This window comes from Acytostelium subglobosum (assembly GCF_000787575.1).
Source record: "Acytostelium subglobosum LB1 DNA, scaffold: scaffold43, whole genome shotgun sequence".
NCBI lineage: Eukaryota > Evosea > Eumycetozoa > Acytosteliales > Acytosteliaceae > Acytostelium > Acytostelium subglobosum.
Window position 1 is genome coordinate 88,112 of NW_012236490.1, and position 1,043 is coordinate 89,154.

The following is a 1,043-nucleotide window of genomic DNA, read 5'->3' on the forward strand; positions in this document are numbered from 1 at the left end:
ACATACCACCATCAKTGRYACAACTGTCACTTGRTSWWTTCAATCWACCMCTTCWAGKTGGRCAYATACCACAATCAGTGACACAATTGTTGATAGGTGGTAGATTCGACCGACCACTTCAAGTTGGACACATACCACAATCAGTGACACATTTGTCAATGCTATGTTTCAGCCAACCACTACAAGCTGGACACATACCACAATCAGTGACACATTTGTCAATGAATAATTTCAACCAGCCACTCAAAGTTGGACATATACCACAATCAGTAACACAATTATCAATGGACAGTTTCAACCAACCACTCCAAGTTGGACACATACCACAATCAGTGACACAACTGTCACTTTGTGAATTCGATCAACCACTTCAAGTCGGACATTTTCCACCGTCAGTGATACATCTGGAATTGATACTTTTCAATCATCCTCTCCAAGTTGGACACATGCCACAATATGTTTCAAGTTTAACTTTTGGCAGAGAGTTCAATCAACTTCTCAAAACAGAGTACATTCCATCAGTTAGATCACTGTCTATTCAATGCCCGCAATTTTCTCCCGAGAATATCAGTTTGCTTGGACACAGCTATCTCAATGAGCTTAGTATTGTCCACGTAGCTACAAAAAGCAATTGTAAATCTGTTGRGCCATCCTCACTATTACACCAGGAGACTATTTCTCATCTTTCAAAGATGAATACTCTTTTGCACTTAATCATCAAGATTAAGCCGAGAAAGTATCTCAAAGGAATAGATGGTGGGATGCCATTCTCTATTTTGTATTCATTGCTCAAGTTTATTCCAACAATCACTCTACAATTCTGCCATGAGTATAGTGATGCCTTTAACTTTGAAATCATTTGGAGACTGGTCGACGACAAAACAGCACTACTAGTCCCTATATCGGACGCAGATGATAATGGAGTTGTACTATTTTGGAAGTTTGCAACACACAAGCCTGGGCCGGTCACCACATTCAAAAAATAAAATAAAAAAAAAAAAAAAAAAAAAAAAAAAAGTATTCTTACTGTCCCGAACTATGAT

General features: G+C 38.5%; 1 protein-coding gene across 1 annotated transcript; it reads left to right on the top strand.

The window, feature by feature from the left end:
- Positions 1-152: 152 nt before the first annotated feature.
- On the top strand, positions 153-980 carry SAMD00019534_124710 (hypothetical protein; the record flags this gene model as incomplete). Its single annotated transcript, XM_012892339.1, has 1 exon — positions 153-980. A coding segment is annotated over one exon (828 nt), but the record flags the coding sequence as incomplete, so codon positions are not given.
- Between the last annotated feature and the right edge of the window lie 63 nt (positions 981-1,043).